Here is a 16,972-nt window from a genome sequence, read left to right as displayed (position 1 = left end):
AGGTTACGCAATTTCTTAGGTTACAACATTTAGCATGCTTTGCACTGTTCGAGAATTCAACATAATCAGTGAAGTAATATAGTTTAGGCACTCTTTGACCATTAAATATATAGTAATTTACGATGTGATTAACTATTTAATCTTTTAAAAAAAATCTTTCAGAAATACAAACTTTTCTCCTTAGCGAATTAGGACGTTGCTTCAGTCTTCACTCGTTTAAATTTCGCGCATGCGCAAAACTAACAAACCTGTCCAACGTCGACCGTCCATTACATAGAATTTGGACGACTTTGGACTCGGCCATGTTCTGTTTAAATAGCAGGGTGTAATGAATCACCCAGCGGAGTCAGTACACTCGACGCTTCGCGCCGGATCGGGCACTAAATTTTACAAACGATGAAACAAACTAAATTGGCTATGAAAACGCTTGGTTTAGCTTAATCGGGTGATTTCGAATCGGTTCTAAAAAAGTTCGTAATGATCTTTGACATTTTGCGATAATTTGTCCCCAACCTTGAGGCGATACGATTAAAATGTAAGATAAGAACACCTCTATCATATGGAGAAAAAGTATAAAAACCTTACTATCGAAAGAAAAAAGGCAGAATAACTAAAGAAGGAAGTTTGTAGAATATATTTGTGATCAGTCAAGCAGATTATTGAGGATTTTGAAACAGGACAGTTGGTGAACGGGAGATGGAATTTGGGCAAAGAAAAATTAAAATGCTTATGGCAGTTATCATTTGAATGATTTGATGCTCTCATTGAAAATTCTTACACGAAGCAACTTAGAGGATCCTAATACTTTTTACATAATATTATGCTGTCACCACAAAGACTCGTTGGAACTTATGTTCGAACAGCCTGGTAGCTCCGATGTTGATCCAATTTGAGTTGAGTTGTTCTGCAAATTTCGACCTCTATCACACCCAATACCAGATATGCAATCATTCCTTTGCCAAAAATTTCTGATGTTACCCTCCATCAAACTTCGTTTTCTAAGGTTTAGAGGTTGGGCTGTAAACATATTCCTTTCATTGTGGAATTGCAAAGACATATCTGACGTTTCATCAAACAAGCAAAAGTTTTGCTGATTACTGCCAGGGCTTTCTTGAAATAAGGAAACATTGTCAGACGTTGTCACTCTGGAGCAATTTGAAGAAATATGATCATCAGATTCGTCCTCATTATTAACTGTTTTCAAACAATCTTTCACGATCCCGTCTGCTAAGTTTTGACTCTGTTGAGAAGGAATCGTCCTACTGCTGATGGTTTTAGAAGGCCCCATTCCAATAATTTTGTGATAATTGTTTTCCTTATAGCAAGGCTTAATCGGTTGCATGGATACTTCGTACATCAACTGTTTGGGGGGTTCATCACATTTGACATTGACATCGAACGGTGAGGTGTCTGGGGAAATTCCGCTGTCATAACTATCATAATCTTCCTTCGAGACGGGAATATCTATATTTTCTACTTCTATACAAACAGAATTAGAAGGACTTGTAAACCGATTTTCGTAATCATCTTGCCGAGAAAATTCGTCTTCTTGGTAGATAAAGTTAGGTGATTTTGCACAATTCTTTTTGTTATCATCATTGGTAACAATACAAGAGCTTTCGCTGACACTTGATGATTATTTTCTGGAATTGAATCGCCATTTTTATTGGACGAAGATAACGGAGAACAAACTGCATCATCTCCCGTTTTTTCTTCATCGTCTTCAAATGTTACATCAAAATCAGTGTTTTCATACATGTACGTCCGTTTTGCCATTGTGCAGGGAGCATCGGACAGGGTATGATTGTGGGATAACAAGTCCCGATGTTTCTCAAATTTCTCATTGCAAACGTCACACTCGTAAATTTGGTCTGTATTGTGTATCCGTCTACAGTGCTGTAGCAGAGCACCCCTTTGCGTAAAGTCCTGTGGGCAGAAAATACATTTGTAAGGCCTTTTCCCGTTGTGAGTCCTTTGGTGAACAGTCAATGAGCCTGGTGTTCGAAACGACTTGTTGCAGTCCGTACAATTAAGAGGATTCTTTTCAGTATGAGTTATGGCATGATTCTGCAGCACGTTTGCTTCGGGAAACTCTTCGCCGCAGACATCACATTTATGAGTCTGCTCATTCAAACTGTTTTTTTCATTCTGATGTATCGCTGGCGTGTGACTATTGGGAAAAGACAAATCTCTGTAATTAATCGTTTTTAATTTTTCGGAAACCATTGTCGATAGTTTCTCTTTAACCAGGACACAACTGTTTTCTCCTTCTGTATAGCTTCGGATTACGGCCTCTCCAACTGATTTATTTAAACGAATCTTGCGACGAGGAGAAGACTTGGCCTGAACCTTTCTTTTCCTTTTTTTGCTGTTAATTTCGCTACTAGGTTCGGGTGCATCTCTTTTACTGCTTGTGGGAGTTTTGACTGCATCTGGATCGGAATCTTGGTCTATTTTCTTCAATTTATCTAAATTTTGGCAAGAAACGTTTGTTACATGAATCGAAGCGTTCACACACTCAGTATTAGATATACCAACATCTCCACATTGAGAGTCAGTACAAGTTTCCAAATGTGTTTTCTTGTGTGAGGATAATTCCAGAAATTTCTCGAATTTTTCCTTGCAAACATCACATTCATAAATCCTGTCTGACTGATGTTCTTTTCTACAATGCGCCCTCAGTGGTCCCAACTGAGTAAACGACTTCGTACAGAAAATGCAAGTGTGAGGCTTTTGTCCAGTATGTGTTCTTTCATGGTACTTTAAGGTAACTGCTCCCCGAAACGTTTTGCCACATGTCGTACATGGATAAGGATTTTCGCCAGTGTGCGTTCTCATATGATAACTTAACAAATGTTTTTGCGAGAAGCGTTTGTTGCAGATATCACACTCGTGCCTTTTTTCAACACTACTTTTTTCCTTCCCACCTTGTTCATCAGTTTCGGCGCGACGTTCGCTAGAAGAGTTTCGTTTCAAGCAACTCTGGTGCTTCTTGTGGATCCACAGCCCAGCGGGCTGACTAAAGGCTTTGCCGCAAATGTCACATTTGTAGGATTTTTCACCATGAATCTTTTCGTGCAATACGAGATACGTTCGACGGCTAAATGTTTTACAACAGACCCGACATTTATGTAATTCTTCACTGCTAATATTATTTGACATAACTCGACACCTATCGATCTTGTATCAACCGAGGAAAACGCGGATGAGAGGGGGGTACATTCAAGGACCTGAAATAAAAATAATACAAGTTAAGTGTGTTTCATTCACGTCCTATACTTAGAATTGTTTTCGCTTTGAAACTTTGCCATCCTTTCCCCGAATTATGTCTCATTAGCGGTATTTTCACTATGAGCTTATTCATGGTTGGCCACGAGTGAAATTGGCCTTGATTTTCCTACAGCATGCAAGCTGACTTCGACTTGGGAACTCAGGACTTACGGAAATATAAACACTTCAACCTTAGCGCTTTCTCGTTTCCATTTGCAGCTATCTCAGCAGCAAGAGCCTATGCACAAAAATAGCAAAAACGCGCTTACGAAGTTGTACACAAATTCCGATTTTATTTCATTTAAAAGCAATGTCTGCTAAAACTCTGAGTACAAGTCAACTTTTATATAACGCACATTAATTGGTTTGTGAGGAATTAAAAATTCCCATTTTACTTTCCATCGCATGGTCTATAGCCGTGCAAATAGTTTTTTTCCGTTGCACGCGGTGGCTTTCACTAAATCCAATCACTCACAGTATTAATCGTGCTCATAATCACGCATTTAATCACAAAACGAATAATATAGCAGGTGGGGAGATCATATGTAAACTGTTGTATATTTAAAAAATAGCTCAACAGCATAGGACCTATTTTGGTGTTATATAGCTATAAACAAATTATGAATGCTTTCATTCGTGCAATGGAAAGATTACTTTATTTGCTAAAAGATGCAATGTCCTTATAAACATTCCATCTTTCATCCGAATCAAAGTGTATTCTTATCATTGAGCTCATAAATATTTATTGCAATATAAGATCAGGGATGAAAAAATTTTTTGCCCGGCTATGGTATTCTTCCATGTAACCGAGTTAAAGAACTCTACCACCAATTTTCATCATTTTATTACAGATAACGTCACAAGAAGCGTTAAAAAAATTCGCCTCGAAAAATTAGAACCGCTTCTTTATTAGTTCGCGCGAATAAAAACGTCTATATATAGTGAGGAACTGGGTTTAAAGAGTTTGCATAGAGTTTTAAAGACATTTTCGCTGATGTCCGTAACTACTTTTAACTTTTCTTTGCTTCAATCTTTACTGTAATAAGATAATAAGATCTTAAAAGGATTGAATTAACATCCTATACACAAGGGCCAGATTTAACGAACACACACGCGCTATAGGTAAATCGGTGTATTTTGTCTATTTAGAAAGGAGTGAGTAGAAATTACGTGCAAATTAATGTTTTTCACGTACGTATAAATGAGGAACATCGAGACTACATTTCCATGCGATAACACAATAATGAGAGTCGTTCATAGACTTCCGGGCAATTCTCGTGGATGTTCCTTTTTGGCGCGAAGACCCTTGCCATGATGACAGGGAAACAGGGAAACAGGGAAACAGAAGCCGCTGCAGGTTCCGGCATTTTAAAGCAGATTTTTATGGTGTAAACTACGAACAGACAGCCAAATTGACAAAAAAACAGCGTTAAAAATTGATCTCGCATTCATAGGACATCACATGAGAGGCGAGTTATTTAATCTATTTCTGTGGAATATCGTGCTGCTGATATGAATGACCTCGCTCTAACTAAATCCATGATAATCTGAAAAGGTGTTTTGTACAACTTTGCATAAAAGACCAACAACTTACAGGGTGAGGAGTGTTGCCAACAATATAGAGACCTTTATTTCAGGGTCATGCACTTTTTAAAATAGTCTTTTGGCACTTGTGGGACACAATATGTCTCAGTGATTAGTGATTACTTTCATAATGGTTGAACATAATCTACTGTTATTCCGGCTTCCAAAACGCAGTGGGAAAGATTGGCGAATGGACATTGACCTACTAGAAAATATGAAAATCAAACGACGTCTTAAACCACCAACAACTCCTGTTAACTCGAGCCCCCGGTATAACTCGAACAATTTTTCTTTCCCCTTGGGAGTTCGAGTTAGCGAGGACTACTGTATGTATGTACGTAACCTTTATTTAAAATCTGATCGATGTTATATAGCCTCATCAATATTTGCTGGTCTCCATAAGGGGCGTCGATGAACATGCAAAAAGAAAGTAAAAAATAACTATTTACAGACAATAACATGAAAAGATAAAGTGAAAATAGAAAGTTAGTGGAAAATATGTACATTTAAATTTTTACTTATTATATTGGTGTGACCCTATTTAATTATTAATTCGTTTAAAAAGCTATGCTGATTCTGCTTATTTTGCTTCCGGAGAAAGGCTATTCCAAAGTTTCGTGCCACTATATTGGAAATTTTTTTAAGGAAATCCCTTCTCGGAATAGGAAGAGCTAGATCAGTTAATGTATTTCTTAGATTATGATGACCTTGCAATGTGCTAATCCTGGTGAATGAATATTTCAGGTTTGGCGCGCTCAAATTATTTAAAATTCTAGACATTAATATAGATTGATTACGTATTCGTCTATCCTCTTAAGTTAACCACCCAAAAGATACAAGAACGACGGCCGAATTGACTTCATAGTTTGCCCCGGCAATTATGCTAGCCGCACGATTTTGACACTTTTGAATTAGCTTGTCTTTTAAAGCTCCACAGCAGTTTCCCCATGGAGGGAGAACATGCAGTGATGAAATTATGGCTGTATCAGAGCATTATAAATCATTTGCATAGTATGAAAGGGAATAAAGGCCTTGATTCTTTTTATAACAGCTATCCCAGCCCCTACCAATTAGATGACAAGGCCTGTGGCAAGGCTATAGCCTCAACTATTTCTTTTTCATTATTGTTTGGTAAGTGAAACCGTTTAATTAATGGGGCGAGCAAACAAATCACGACGAACGTGGTATTTAAGTGACGTGTTCAGCGCCTTTGGCGGATGCGGAAGAGAGACCCAACATTTTCTCTCCTTCATTGGTGCGAAGCTTGCTGACAAGAAGAATCATTCTCCATCTATATGGTGGTTAGCTGGTAATGACCCTAACCATATTGCATTTTGCTCTAATAGTCACAAAATCTAGTAATTGCTAAAGCATCACATTAATGCTTTAACCAATGGGACTAAAATGCAAAATTAAATTTGTAGCTTTATAGTCAAAAATAAAGACATAAAGTATCAATACAACCACACGATCAAGATCGCCTTTGCTTTGCTTTGTTTTGCTTAGAGCTCGCGTGGTGTGCGTTCGTGGAAGTCGAAGTTGAAGGACTGCGTCCATCACATCAACTAATGACATTACTTTGTCTGAATGGAACTCAAACATTAGCGAGTAGTCTAGTTAAGTTGTTCTTGTAAACTGTTATACTTAGAACTATTATACTTAGTTTTAATGCATGATCGATTATTGTAATTTTCCCTAACGACAGAGCTATATAGATATAATGTACGATTTTATTACAGTTCACTGAGGTCAACTTTAAGTGACGTGTAGATGTTGCACGTCAATAATTGCACCAGTAAATTGCACTGATGAAGGCCCGGGCTAACGGACCAAAAACCTCGCAGTATTAAATACTTACTTAGAGTAACATTGTTGGTGCGAACATGCACTGTATTGGTGTTTCAAGCAAATGCACAATAGATAAAATCAAATTTTGGGCACGATGGAATTTGTTCATGGATTGGCATAAATCAAGAGAAATCAAAATCGCTTTTGAAGTAAAAAAAACCCTAACCCTAACCCTAACCATATTGCATTTTGCTCTAATGGTCAACTTTATTTGGTGGTACATAGAAAAGTCCAGCCTGTAGTTGGTATTCACTCTCTATTAATAAAATTTAAAAAGGCGTTAAGTTTTTTTTAATTTACAGTTACGACGTCACATTTTATAACAAATTTTTACACCTTTGCCCTTCGCGTTGTACAGTCACTAGTTTTTCATCAAATTATACACAAGCAGGTGAACAATTTTGGAGGATGAATCATCCTAGATTTTAATACTAAACTAGGGATCCAAGGATAGTGCAAAGTTTTAGCTATAATGCAAATGCTGTTATACTTGTGGTTTACTCAATTCGAAAACTCATCACTCATAAATGCAAGATTCAGATTTTCTGGCTCTCAATTAAAATATGAGTAATTAAATCTTCAGTGCATGAAATATTTTGTTCAGTATTAATTTTATAGATATTTTTGCTCAACAAACAGTAATAAAGTCTATAACACCTGTATTCAAAGATCTCCCTCACACTCTGACACTCATACTCAATGAGTGTGGCATGGAAATTGTGTCGATGCAAAGATTTAAGCTAAAACATTAAGAATAAAGCTTTATTGAAGTGGAAATACCTCTAGAGAATAGGGACCACATATATAAGTCTATATAAATGCAAACCAATTTCCGTAACGTTTGTGACCCAGCTGAAATCAGAAACTCGCGAAAACCACTGACAGCGTAGTAATTTAAAAGCAATATTTCCTCCACCCATCAAAATCAAACATGCATTTAAAAGTTATAATGATGCATGTTGTCGAATTTCAAATACTTAATAAATTTTAAAAAATGGCAAGCGTATAGAAATTTTCAGGCGTCACTCGGACTCACTCCGGCCGTATATGTTAAAGTCGACCCATATAAGAGTGGCCTATAAACGGGTTATATATATATATTTCATGCATACACACAATAGAAAAAATGCTTCAAGCCCACAAATGTTGCTATGCTGCAAGAAGGAAGGGGATTACTTAGAAACTCACAGACTGAGAGTGAAACTCAATAAGTCTAATAGACCCGAAAATATCACTTAACCGACTATATAAACAAATATATATATATATAATTATATATATATATATATATATATATATATATATATATATATATATATTAGCCGTTTTAAGTATAATAAAACGCTTTTTCGTGAGTCTAGGTAATTGTCGAGAGTCGAGAGTATAAAGTCGAGAGTCGAAAGTATCAGGTCGAGAGTCCTAAAAATCCCAATTTTCGCGCACAAGGGGTATTTCTACTTATATATTACGTTTATTTTTACTAATATTACACTGCAGTTTACTTGTGAATTGACGCTTCATGTTTCAACTTCCGAGGTAAAATATTATTGTGATGCGTATTATATTATCAATATATTTCATCTATTATCGAGAAAACAAAAGCTACGGCAAGGTGTGCGTCTAGCTCAATTTTTACGTACATCATTATTTTGCGAGTTGTGCTTTTGAGGAATATAGCTCAAACAAACAACCCGTTCTCGCCTGAACAGAAGTATTAAATAAATGATGTAAACATTTTATAATAAAATATTTCTGAGAAGAATCCCACAAGATACTTTCAAATTGCACTATACTGTATAAACCTTAAAGTAAATAAACCTTGCATGATTTACATAATCGATGCGTGAATCGATCACTTGTCCTGACAGCACGAAAATATAACCAAACATACTCAAATTACATTACTATAGTCGCGATATTATATATGGATATCAACCATAACAATATAATTACCCTTGAATGCCTACTGTGTCTACTATACTGTGTGGATCCACAGTTTTCATTTTGAAGCATTTTTTATGACAGTAAAATTGGTTTGTGCATAGGCGTACGGGACTTTTAAAATGTGGTCGCGCAGATGAAACATGGTCTAACGTAATTAATGTAATAGTTACTTTGCCCTTCTTTTGGACTGATTGGACGCCTGTATATATTCAAAACCGATCCGTCTATTTACATAACCATATGCGCGCAATCGCACTATAGCTCTATTTATGGAATAAACCTTCAAAATTATATTTGTGTCAAATTTAACGCTCGTAATTCATAACATAAGTTCATAAATTGCGTAGATTCTCAAAGAATTGCACGATTTTTACGCCCGGAATGTTTTGAAGCAATGCTCGTCGCTCCTCGTTTCTTTACATCGTGAATAATGTTGAAGGCTCGACGGCACATGCGCAGTTGCGACGTATAGGAAAAAATCGGGTGTTCCGGGGGCAAATCTGCGCAAATCCCTTTGAAACAAAACCCAAACAGCGGAAAAGCAATGCTTCAAAATTTACAGTAACGGTCAAAATTCCTCAATATTTTGGTGAACTTAGCAAAAGGGATGTAGACAATTAATAAATAAAGCAAGTTAAACTGATTTAAAAACTTTAAATTACTGATCATATACAAAAAGGTACTATACGCATAAAAACACTCCGCCCCGACTGTCTGACTGTCTGATGTGAATTTTCGCCACTCACCACAATACTGCAAAGTTTCACAGAAACTTTGCACTAAAAATGGCAAATAATTATAGGAGAGGTAAGCTGATGAAGGATAGGCTGATGGCATTTGATTAATATACCTCACTTTCTATATATCTTGATGCATAAATATAGTTCTATATATATAAACTGTATAGTTTTATATGTGGAAAGTTGGTTGACCACTTGATTATTTTGTTAACTCTAAATTTGGCATTTCAATGCGGGATGACTGTTGGGGGTGTATATATTCCCAGTCAGTGGAGGTGTGCAGTGACTATGCACCTCTTGCACACCTTTCTTAAAATGCAGGCATGAGAATGACAGCTTCCGCTTTGAACACATGATTTTCTTATATTTAATCACTATACACCAGATTGTGATGGAAAATTTCATATTTCATGCATAAGAGTTATACAAGGTAAAAAAACTAAATACAATATGTGATATGTGGCCATTAAATACTATACTAAAATTCGCAACCCCACTGTATCCAATTGATGTAGCTAGATTATTACACTAGTAAATCCATCCCTGGATTTAATCAAGATTATTATGCTTTTATAATAACATAATAGTTCATCTGGGGATGGTTGTATAAAAATTTAGTTAACTTTTAACTATTGTTAGTGGCAGAATTGGCCAATGAGAATGTATTTTCTAGTTAGCTATGATTTAACTACACAAAATTTGGTCAAGAGTTTATTCAACCAGCCCCTGAATGTGAAATGTTGCTTAAAAAGAAACAGAATAATAATAAGAAGAATCAATCTTTATAGCATTTTCCTGGCACTACCAGACCAATTCACCTCATGTAAGCACTGGTGGCTCTAAATATGTTCAAATTAATTATCTGGCAATAAAGTATGGACAAATTATGGTAAAATTGCGATAAACATTTATGAAGGCAGTTAAGATTCGTATTATTTCTGGTTGTGAACCATCTGATAAGCAGGCTAGGGCTGATCTAATAACACAAAAATTTACCAGAGAGCTCTATCAAGCCAAGTTGTATGATTGAAATAAAGATTTTGCTCAATATGTGTTGTAATGCAACATAGAACTTCTTGATATTGTCAACATGAATTCACAATCTTGACTAACATATATATGACAATGAAGATTTACTTTTCGCAATCAGAAACCATCATTGAATTTCACAAAATCTAGTAATTGCTAAAGCATCACATTAATGCTTTAACCGATGGGACTAAAATGCAACATTAAATTTGTAGCTTTATAGTCAAAAATAAAGACATAAAGTATCAATACAACCACACTGTATTAACACAGACATTTTAACAAACTTCCTATTCCTATTCTTTTTATTCCTTAGTTTTTACCTCACTTACCTATCGTGTTTCCAAAAGATTACACTTTTACACATCGGCTTTCAACGCTATTTTATGGCGAAATGTATCTTCGGCTTGACAATAGAAATTCACAACAACTATAATAGCACAGAATATGCCCGTTCGCGGGCTAGCCTTTCTCGATATTCAATCACAGAGAAATTATGCATAAAGAGGTGGAACTAGTGTCCCACTTTTTAGTGCGCATGCTCGGCAAGTGCTTGTAATTTATCTTAAGTGCGTAAAATGCTATATAAATGACGATATTGTAAAGCTTCAATTAATCGAAAATGTTTGAGCAAGAAATCCAAGCAATTTAAAAATTTCAGTCACTTGCCGAGCATGCCCACTTTTAGCTCACGCGCAAAAAAAGGGATAAAAAAACGCCATATTCAGTTTACTATACGCCACCTAGTTCCAGCTGTGCATCTATCAGCCATTTCCCGATCAAGCAGGGTACTGGGTCTAGTCGCGAACCGCAAAGCGTCTATGGGTTGTTTGGAGAGGCAAATCACAAATGATTTCAGACTTCTATTTCCTGTCCTTCCAAACATTCCATAGGTGCTTTGCAGTTCGCGACCAGACCCAGTACCCTGTTCGATTGGCTAATTGTTTACTATATGATTCCATGATGTGATTCAATACTTCGCCAATTCATATTAGACCTTTTGCATTAAAGACTACTTCCTGATCTATGCAAGGAAATGCAATCAAATCTGAAAAGAGCGTACTGAAATTGATAGAAATGCAAAGTTTGGCTGTGAAATGTTGTAAATTTTGGAAAATATAGCCTTGCAGAGTTTGCAAATCGAGTATACTTTTTAGGATAAACAGAAATTGTTACCATTTTTGGCCTAAATGTGCTAACAATTTGCGTTTGTGGTAAAAAGTAAACAAATTTGCAAATTTTGCGAGGCTATATTTTCCAACCTTATTGTATTTTACAATATTTCGCTACCAAACTTTGCCGCATTTCTTCTAATTTCAATACGCTCTTTTCAGCTGTGGCGATTTGATTGCATTTCCTTGCATGCCATTAAAATTAGTCTATAATGCAAAAGGTCTATTTGTACACACAGTAGCTCGCTAACAGGCGCGCACGTGTGTGCATTAAATTTTTCTTAAATAAATTTCAATTCCCAACTTGTTCTTATCGACTTATCATACATTGTTTCCCACGATATAAGCTGCAATACCATACGCCACAGAACTCTAAAACAATTGGAACGATGAAATGAAATGCATTACGTCTCTAAAATCCTATGATTGGATGAAACAAAATTTAATCTGATTTTAGTACTAACTGAGAAAATCAGAAAAACACTCTCAAAAAGACTAGGGAAAGTGTCTAGAAGCAAAAAAGGGGGGATAGCAAAGAGATGTTTTCCGTCCGATACCATTAATTTCCAAGCTTTCAAAGATTTTAGCTCATTAACATCAGGTTCAACGTCAGAGACGGGCCTAACGTAAGCATTTGATTTGTGCCCCAAGGATCCTGTCTGAGCCAACCTTTGTTCGTTGTCCTATATGAGTCTAGCTTGTTGCAGATTATGGAAACCGTATGTTTCCTTTAAACCAGATTGCATTACTGACAAATTATCTGCGATTACTACCATCACGGAAAATTGTATTGATGACATTAAAGCTGATAGTTGTTGAATAATAAACTCAAACTTTTTTATCACAAATGACAAAACTGCGACCACTAACATGGTCAATATGGAACAGAGATTATTTTTGCTTCAGAACCGAAGACAAATATTTACTGTCAAAACGTATGCCTCATTTATATCATTGGTAATTGCATTTTAATCCCATTTATTACTGTCTTGCCTTTTAAACAAGCAAAGATCAATGCAAATAACATGCTTTTAATTGCTTTCATCTGTGACATATGCCAATAATAATTATTTGGTGCAATGGTGCACGAACAAAGTGCTAAAAATCCCGACTTCTGCATGGTCGAATATAATGAAATATGGACCCCATAGAGGTGTTGACGTATGGTTCAAAAGAGTGCATCGGTTAGCTAAAATGCTGGATCTGCCCCTGCATTCAATGTAAAACTGATTACAACAGTGACAATTTATTGTCAATGAAACCTGTACATTCCTGCTGGATCTGTGAAATCATACTAATATCTCCAGCTAATGGTGACAACGTATTCTCATGAACTTTGCAAAGCCAAGTGTATAATCCTGCTGAAACAACAGCCTCCCACCATTATTTTCCACGTATTAACATATATTACCATCTGTTAACGGATATTTCAAGCTGTTTCAAACGAGCTGACAATTCTTAGAGAATCTATGATGTTTGGATGTCGGACTTTTCTCTGTGACTAATTAACAATGATGCACTGAAACTAAGTGAATTTAGTCAACATGCATGAAAATGTCTGAAACTCTCCTATTAAACTATATAAGGAGTGCCACCATCCTGCAACCTTACTCCTTTCTTTTTTGTTCTGTCCAACTTTTGTATACTCTCTCTCTAAACGTGTTGTATGTATAATCTCTATTCCGTCGTTTAAACCTGAAACAATGAAAAATATTGTTAAATTGTTTTGTTTAATAAAACCTACTTTATTATAACTACTGTATCCAACTAGCTAACTAGCCCATTTTTGTCTTTGCGTATGGCATTAGAACGTAAAACTAAGCATCACTTGATATTTCCTCGCCATTTTACCAACCTGTCGTTTGGGAATGAACACAACTTGAAAATCTTTGCCAACGGATAACTTTATCGCAGCCAATGCTTTAGAGGCTACCCACATGTACCGATGTACGCATGACGTACCTATTTTTATGAAGCGTAGAGAAAATTCATACAAAATAAATGGAATGCGCATGACCTATTGACACAAGGCATCACATTCCTCAACTTCCACAATATCAATATTTCATTTATCTGGTTCCGTGTTTGCACGTGAAGGCACGGGCTTCAGTCGCCGTTTTCCTGTATTGAACGACAGAAAGACTAACTAGAAAGGAATAGGCACTTAATTTTGTAATAAAAACAACCGCATATCGATAAGGACGAAACATGCAAACATGATCACTTGCTGTCTCGCATATTCGCCGGTAATTGTTTGACATCAAACCATCATATTTGTTCAAGAGTATTAAAACAACTGCAAAAGATGATTGGGTAAATCACTTGAAAATAATCCAAAGGGAACAGCTCTAGGGCTGTGAAATAATACAGAAATTAGAGTGAATGTCTCACAGGGTTGATACAATTATTCGCGTATGCCCCCTGGAAATATGAAATTGATACAATATTGAGCTTTAGTTGCTTGCCTAATTATGTATTGCTAAGGACCTTCAGAACGAAAGGTCAAAAGGTCAAGGAATGTTTGATAAAGTCCTAAGAATGGATAAACACGGCTAACGCTTTATCTGTTTGTTTTTCAACAGTCTGCTCGAATTCCTGCAGTACCAGTTAAGTCTGAACCAAGCTAAGCCGTATCAAGATGAGCGACCTAAATCACGACCCCGCGTACCCGAGTTACGTTGAGGAATACTTTGATAAATCCACCGAACGAGAAGTGTTCACGGAATGGGTGTTTGCAAATGCTAGCAAAATTGTTGTATCTGATTTCTCGAGTGGAAAATATGCAATTCTCGACGTAGGCACGCCAGACGGGGACACCGATTTGCAGATTCTGTCGCTAATATGGCGGAATTTGGAACCGGGCACGGAGACCTCTTTCAGAATTGTGAATGCTCAGGCAGCCGTGTTGGAGAAATACAAAGCTGCCTTGAGTTCCAGCAAGAAGCGGGAATACAAGAAAATTGCGTTTGACTGGCGCGCAGCGAGCTTGCCTGATTACCTCGGAGGAAAATCAGGGGAGTCTGGTGGATGCAAGATGAATTTGGTTTTCTTCATGCAAAGTTTATATTACGAAGAACCCGAACAAGTACTGGTCGATGTCTACGACAAGGAGTTGGAACACAACGGTGTGATCGTTTGCGTTGTACAAGATGAAGGCAATTTTGCAGTCAGAATGCAGAACGAACTTCGGGGCAAGGATTTTCCGAAGTCGAAGAGGAATGTCAGCGGTAAGGATATCGTAGCAGTGGCGGAGAAACACGAGTGGAAATGTGAGGTAGACACACTGGAGTATATCGTAGATGTTGGCGAATGCCTCAAACAAGGCTCGAGCAAAGGCGATATGCTGTTGGATATGATGTTCAATGTCAAAGATCTTCGGAAGCAAGCCCCAGCCGATGTTAGCGAGCACATCACGAAGTCCTTAGAAAAGGAAGCCGCCTCTAGCGGTGGCTCGAGGATTCTCCGCGAAAAGGTTGCAATAGTTATGATCTACAAATGACTGAGGACATTGGCGTGTTTGCTATATATGGCTACTAGACACGGATTTGTTGGTTTTAATAGATAGGTAAGAACTTAACATAACATGCTCAAATGAACATAGCGAATTATAGAAGTGATTGAATTTGAATATCGAAATTGTTAATGCAGTAACTTCTCAATTGAAACTTTGCGAGTAACTTCTCCACGTCTTTTGTATTTCTTTTATATTCCATAGCCAGAATTAAAAAAATCTTATTTGAGCAAGTTTACCTAAATATTTCTATACTACATGCAAGTCGAACTTACATGAAATATGAAACAAGACGCCGTTCTGGCGTTAACTCCGGCGCACGTACCAGTCTTCAATATAGAGCTTCTGAACATAAACAATACAGTTCGCGTATTGTTTCGCATACAAATTCGCATTTAGATGCCTTGCGAACCTAAATGTTCGATCGCGAAATTCAGAAGCACATCGCAGTATAGAAGTTCATTTGTTCAAAAATGTAAATAAACCGCATGATACATTCGCTTCGTCTTACACTTTGCCTTTGGAATTCGTGCTTATATAGTTATATTAAATCTTCGATCCTGTGCAAACTACGCGACGTGTCAACGCGCCCATACACGACCACACATCTTGTTAAACGGCGAAATAGCAACGATATTAATAAAATAGGACCGGAATCTGCATGTATTAAATATATTCTTACCCCAGTTCAATTTAATCGAACAGCATGAAAAGAACGGTTTATTTGTTCCTCTTGGAGGAATTGCTGTATCATGCGAGCGAAATCGAATCGCGCATTGGAAAAGAACCAAAGCTGTGCACCACAACTCTTGGGAGATAAGACTGGGACGTAGATAAATCCGGTCACATACACATTTCAGATACTGGAGTGTTTCGCGCCATTTCTGACTTGCGACGACGAAAAATAAAAAAAAACAAAAACAAAGCAAAACCTGGGCGAATTTTCAACTCCGTCGCTGACGCCGGAGTAATTAATAAATATATGGTCTCGAAATGGTGGCACTCGCTACTCGATACGTGTAGAAGTTGAAATATATGCGCAGAACGGACTTTACCTCATCTTTAATGATGATTATTGCAAACACGCGGAATTTGTCGTCTGGCTACTTTCCATTTTGAATTGTCCGCTGTGCCGAAATGAACGTAAAAACAAGAGATGTCGTCAACGCACTTGTAGACAAAATGTAGTGTCTAATCCGGTATAATAATCAATACTTGCAAATCTTACTACTCTGGTCATCCGGTGAAAGAAGATTGAACAAAATATCCTTAACGAGCCTATTTCGGTGTGAGATTCTGTTGAAAGAATTCTACAGCCTAGTCTTATGATCACATTGAAGTATATTTTAAGTTTTTCCAACTGCACTGATGATCGAATACTTACTAATTTTAACCGTTCAGCTTGATAGAGAGGAATGGGAATGGTCAAATACTCTTCGAGAATTACGCAATCGGGGTATTTTTGGTCGTTGTGTCATGGTATGACATAGACTCGCAGGTTTCTCCTATGGCCAGCTCTGGCTATGTCTCGGAAGATCCCCCTCCCTATGCTTTGTTATTTGCGTACATGCATCAAAGGTGAAACAAAGGTCTGAGGAAAAGTGGTCAAAAGCTCAAAAGCGTATGCAGCGGGGGCGGCGGAACAGGGGGAGCTAGCCCCCCAGAAGTAAAAGTGGGGGGGAGGCTTAGCCGTTTTCAGTTCATTGGCGTAGCCAGCCTGACGATTTTGTCCCGCTATGTAAATTTCGAGTTATTATAATTATTCATGTCTTTACAAATCTATTGTTTTCACAGTCAGTGAATACAAAAATATTAGCATAGCGGGACAAATCGACAGGCTGGCTACGCTACTGTTTCAGTTTGTGTTTGCCCAC

The 16,972-nt window shown here is 37.2% G+C and overlaps 2 protein-coding genes across 2 annotated transcripts; one reads left to right on the top strand and one right to left on the bottom strand.

Annotated features, from left to right (window-relative positions):
* Positions 1-7: 7 nt before the first annotated feature.
* LOC114529353 (zinc finger protein 2-like) lies at positions 8-10,844 on the bottom strand. Its single transcript, XM_028551133.1, has 2 exons — positions 10,748-10,844; positions 8-3,230 (listed from the first exon to the last, which is right to left on the bottom strand). The coding sequence occupies exon 2, from the start codon at positions 3,160-3,162 to the stop codon at positions 1,480-1,482; it is 1,683 nt and encodes a 560-aa protein (XP_028406934.1). The 5' UTR covers positions 3,163-3,230; positions 10,748-10,844; the 3' UTR covers positions 8-1,479.
* A 2,974-nt stretch (positions 10,845-13,818) lies between these two features.
* LOC114527607 (histamine N-methyltransferase-like) lies at positions 13,819-15,300 on the top strand. The gene is made up of 2 exons (XM_028549308.1): positions 13,819-13,833; positions 14,170-15,300. Exon 2 carries the CDS (start codon positions 14,226-14,228, stop codon positions 15,084-15,086), a length of 861 nt encoding a protein of 286 aa, XP_028405109.1. The 5' UTR covers positions 13,819-13,833; positions 14,170-14,225; the 3' UTR covers positions 15,087-15,300.
* The last annotated feature ends 1,672 nt before the right edge of the window (positions 15,301-16,972 follow it).

This window comes from Dendronephthya gigantea, unplaced genomic scaffold, assembly GCF_004324835.1.
Source record: "Dendronephthya gigantea isolate DGI-Jeju-01 unplaced genomic scaffold, DenGig_1.0 000001F, whole genome shotgun sequence".
In the NCBI taxonomy this organism is placed as follows: Eukaryota; Metazoa; Cnidaria; class Anthozoa; order Malacalcyonacea; family Nephtheidae; genus Dendronephthya; species Dendronephthya gigantea.
Note: the sequence above shows the minus strand (reverse complement) of the source record. Positions and strands in the feature narration are given on the sequence as shown.